This window comes from Sinocyclocheilus grahami, unplaced genomic scaffold (genome assembly GCF_001515645.1).
Source record: "Sinocyclocheilus grahami isolate Dianchi unplaced genomic scaffold, SAMN03320097.WGS_v1.1 scaffold2189.1, whole genome shotgun sequence".
NCBI lineage: Eukaryota > Metazoa > Chordata > Actinopteri > Cypriniformes > Cyprinidae > Sinocyclocheilus > Sinocyclocheilus grahami.
In genome coordinates this window covers 41,544-46,638 of record NW_015507368.1, presented here as the reverse complement: position 1 = coordinate 46,638, position 5,095 = coordinate 41,544, and the positions used below count along the sequence as shown (strand labels likewise).

The window sequence follows — 5,095 nt, the reverse complement described above, 5'->3', positions numbered from 1 at the left end:
TACAAACATGGAGCATTGTAATAGAAAGCCCTTACATCTTTCCAGGTGAGCCGTCAAACTTCTCGGGAAAAGCCAGGCGTGGGCTGGTTGACGAGTGACTGGGACTGGGAACCGTTTGTGATGGAACGGATGGAGGAATGCTAGGCTCAGGCATGGTGACGCGAAGGGCTTGTAGCGTCCTCACCATCTCCTCCATGAGCATGGTGAGTCGTTGCAGCTGTTGTTGATGAGACGCTACCATGGAGGCCTGGGCAGAAACCTCAGTGGTTAGCTGATAGATCGCTGCTGGTTCCGTGTGTGGCGAAGTCTTCTGTAACGAGGCGTCAGAGGCGTGCGGATCCATTTGCAGCTTTTATTAGAATCAAAGGCAGAGTGAAACAGGCAGTAATCAGTCAACAGCGTCACGAACAGCAGGGATAATCCAGGAGAATAAACAGTAGCAGAGCGAGGGTCGGGGCAGGCGGCAGAGAATCAAACTAGGTAAGAACAGTCCGAGGTAATACACGAGAGATAACAAGACAGGGGATAAACGCTCAGAAATGTAGCCAGGGCAATACAAGACTTCGCAAACACTGAGTCTGGGAGCAGCTTAAATAGGGAAGCTAAGGGGAAACACCTGTGCCAGTAATCAGCCCCAGGTACGGGGTGTATGGGAAATGTAGTCCATGAACGCTAGTACTCGGGAGAGGGTGCCCTCCGGAGGCCGCCGGAGAGAGCCACAGAGGCCTGATTCGTGACAGATGCATGGGTATTTACATTATTAGAAGACGGATTAAATAAACTAGTGAGAGTGTAAAAATATGTTTTTCATAGGACCAAAGAGCAACTGCGTAAACAGTTATGAGCTCTACTTTGGAAAAATGAGTCATCTTGATGGGGGGAGGATAAATAAATAAATAAAATTGTACATTAAGGCCCGGTTTCACAAACGGGGCTTAGCTTAAGCCAAGACTAGGCCTTAGTTAAATTAATATATTTAAGCAACTTTTATAAAAATGCCATTTAAAACATTACAGGTGTGCATCTTGACACAGAACAACGACACTGACATATTTTAAGATATGTCAGATCAAGATATTTTCGGTTGAGACAGCTCAAACATGCATTTTAGTCTGGGACTAGCTCAAGCCTTGTCTGTGAAACTGGGGGTAAATGTCTGTGTGTAAGGCTGTGTCTCTGCATGCATCGATGTGTTGCAGGTCATATCTAGAGTTGGACATCAGTTTAAGTGGGGAAGAGGCTCAGCACTACATGCAGAAGGCCATTGTGCTGTCCTGCTCTGCCGTCGACACACTGAGGAACCTCTTCTTTGTGGGCAACCTGTTCAACTCACTCAAGGTGAGGCCTGGGAACTGACGATTCTGTATAAAATTCATTCATCTTAACACTCATATCCTGAATCTGTGTGCTAGATCAATGAAATATATTCCACAGTGATGAAGAAGAATCGCTCTCTTAGAATGTTTACTTTAGTATTTTTCTTTTTCTCTCTGTGAAAGAACAGCTCTCTTTCAGAATATATCACATTGCTAGCGCACATTCTGTTTCTAGTTTTGGGCTCTGTAGTGCCTGTCATAAGAGGTTCTTGTCATTTCTTCTTTCTCTATCCACTTCTATTTAATAAATTCTCATCTCATCTTTTTTGGTCTCCTCTCATATTCAGTTCTTGAATGTGGCTTTTGTTTTTGTTCATCATCCTCCTGAGACCCAGCAAAAGGTTTTTTATATATAATATCTTGAGAAAACCATAAGAAACACATTATAATGAGAAACACCCTTGAAATGTTTCATAGCAAGTTCTCATGTTTCATGGTTATTTTTTACCCTATTAACGTGTAGTATCTCCACAACAGGAATAAACCAACTAATTTCTTCTTGCTTGTTTGTTTACATGAAAAAAGACTAATTATACATCAAATACTAATGATAATTGCATAATAATAAACCTGTTGCTCTTTCCATGACATTCATAAATCTAAGGATGTTTGCATAACCACTGTGGCAATTAAAAAGGTCCTCTACAAAGGACAAAAATGATTTTCATTATTTCAGGCCTCTCAGCTATGCACTTCAAATAATGCCGCACTAAATTACACTCAAGGCTTACCACATGAAATACTTCTGACAGTGTTTCAGGGTGTATTTTGAAGTGCGTCCTAGACATTATGGTAATTACTGAATCCGTGATAATATTCGGGATTTTGAGAGAAAAAAATTGCTATTGTGTTTTTATGCTAAATTTTATGGCAGCATTTTAAAACAAATTTTCTACATCAATCAACCAATAAATGTGGATGGCATAATTATTCTATTTTAGTGTTGGAAGAAATGTTTGAGTTCATATTTAGATTTCTGACATTTGGTTGCATACTTTGATATCTTACTGATCTGAGCACAGTTTGAGACATTGCTAACATCTCTTCTGACTCTAGCTGAGACACAAATTAGATTACTAGAGTCTTTTGCTCAGACGGAAAATGAGAAGCAGGAAAAAATTCACCCTCCTCCTCCCTAGCTGCACATGTCTAGATCTTCTTTATATGCTTTATAAAAAAACAATACAAATAATATACTTTTTTTATATAAAGTAAAAGAAACATTGTAAACTATCTAAGAGTTGTCCTGAAATTATGTCTAGGAGAAACAATTGAGATGTTAATGAGATTTTCTGATTTTTTAAATACATTTTTATTTTCACTATATGAGAGAAATCCTGATAAGTCTAGTTCACAAGTTGTTTTTATGTCTTCAGTTACAATGTCATAAATACAGTGATTATTTAGTACAGTGGAGGAGCAGTTATTTAAAAGTGACCAAACTTTGTCTTTCAAACACATCTAAATTCAGCTTAGCACTGCAAAGTCTTCAGCTGGAACTCTTAATAGTCCTCAAGTTTCGGGGTGTCACAGAGTCACACTATGACCTGTGTGGAATGTGACATGGGACACATGTGGTCTCATGTAGTATGAGACTGAAGGATACAAGAGGGTCTTGTTCTGAGTGCAGTTTCCAATTTTGGACTTGACACTGAGGAGATATAAACAGAAACATATTCTCTATGGGCCAGAAGCACTGTTTTAGATAACAATCTCAGGAAATTACATCCTGCTGTGAATGTTGGGTTTTAACATCATGCTCGAGAGGCTTGTGGCATCAGATTTGTGTTTTCTGTACACTGGTTTGTATACGCAAACATTTAAGATTTGAGTAATGAAATGTTTGTTGTTATTCCCAGTTCTTGTTGCTGATGTATCTGGTCACATTCGTGGGAAACCTCTGCAATGGCCTTACCTTGCTCATTATCGGTATGATTTTTCATTTTTTTCTTTTAGTTGTGCTGTGTAACTTGCATCAGTATAACTTGCAACTCTACACATATGCACATAGGTACATAGGCCTCAAAGATATTTAGACATCTTTGTGTCCAATTACATTACATTTACTATGAAGAATTTACATATAATATGATGCTTTACGAGCAGTTAATGCTAAATGCTTTTTTAACTAGTTCTTCCTCCTCTTGTCATTATTTTCTGTTCAGGTGTGATTGCTGTCTTCTCTGTCCCTCTGTTTTACACAAAGCACCAGGTAACACAATCTCTGTGGGCTTTAATGACAGTGACATCTCATCCGTATTCTCTATGTATTTCTCTGTGTAGTTCAGTTAAACATATTTTATATTCAAATAAGCCTAATTACTGGATATAATAAGAAACATTGTTTACAAATGTTACAGATGTCAATATCTCAGTGTGATTAGTTACCATGTGTTTGGCATTGCTGACGTTAAATCTGGAATAATGTGTCTTCCCACAGCATAATTTTGAATTGAATTTGTCATTTTAATTGTACACTCTTAAAAATAAAGGTGCTTCACGATGCCATAGAAGAACCTTTTTGTCTAAATGGTTCCATAAAGAACCTTTAACAGCTGAAGAACCTTTCTGTTTCACAAAAGGTTCTTTGTGGTGAAAGAAGGTTCTTCAGATTATAAAAAGGTAAGAAAGAGATGGTTCTTTAAAGAACCTTTGACTGAATGCTTCTTTGTGGAACCAAAAATGGTTCTTCTATGGCATCGCTTGAAGAACCTTTTGAAGCACCTTTATTTTTAAGAGTGTAGAGGAGAAAGTCTTCCTGATTAAATGTATACATTTATATAATTATTATTTAAATTAATTGTAATGAATAAGCACATTAAATTGACAGTCCAGTGATTTATTTATAAATTGGTGATGGCTTATGTGCAATGATATGGAATTGAAAAAAAAAACAATATACTGATTTCTAAAGACACTAAAGTATTTGTAATATGTATTATAGTGAATTTTCTGAGCAAATATTGAAAATCTGTTAATTAGATTTTTTAAATCGACAGCCCTACACTGAAAAAAATTACTTTGAAACAAATTTCACTCAGAAATTGCTAATAAATTTCACAAATAATTATATACAAACACTGAAATTCTGAATTATAAAGACTGAAAATATGTTTCTTGTAAAACACACTCAAATAATCTTTGTTTTATTTACAACCTCAAAAAATTGTTTTAATACTATTAACACATACATTGCAGCTCATGTAACTTCTTTTTCAGGACAAAGTGGACAGCTGCTTTGTAGCAGTGCAAGCCCATTTTGACAACACAAAGGACTTGTGAGTATAGCGCCATCTACTGCAGGCAGTGATTTATATCTTCCTTTTATATCAGTGCTTAAATATGACTCATGATATTTGTGATCATAATAGTTAATCAGACAGTTCTGATCTCCATTTACCAATGCAGAATGAATCAGTCAAATGTCTTTTGCCATCTACAACATCCCTAGTAGATGGCCTTTTAAAAGTAGAGTCAATGGCTTAAATTTAGTTCTTTTGTCACACAAAAATATTATATGACTTCAGATGGCATGGAATATAGTGCATGAGATATATGGGCCGCTTTTATGGTGCTCCAGAGAGAGACAGTAAAGCAGGAGCTATACTTACATATAAGCCATATTCTAGGGACCAGAACTCTTGTCAAAAGTAATTCACTGTAGCATACTTTTAAAAAAAGAGTACTGATTACCAAAAATAATATACTTCAAGTATAGT

General features: G+C 36.7%; 1 protein-coding gene across 1 annotated transcript in view; it reads left to right on the top strand.

Annotated features, from left to right (window-relative positions):
- Nucleotides 1-5,095, top strand: part of LOC107574347 (reticulon-2-like) — an 11,043-nt gene that overhangs the window by 5,012 nt on the left and 936 nt on the right. Inside the window, exons 2-5 of the mRNA XM_016260787.1 lie at nt 1,200-1,338; nt 3,236-3,305; nt 3,542-3,588; nt 4,596-4,654. Coding sequence (XP_016116273.1) covers nt 1,200-1,338; nt 3,236-3,305; nt 3,542-3,588; nt 4,596-4,654 — 315 coding nt within the window. The remainder of the gene's footprint in view (nt 1-1,199; nt 1,339-3,235; nt 3,306-3,541; nt 3,589-4,595; nt 4,655-5,095) is intronic.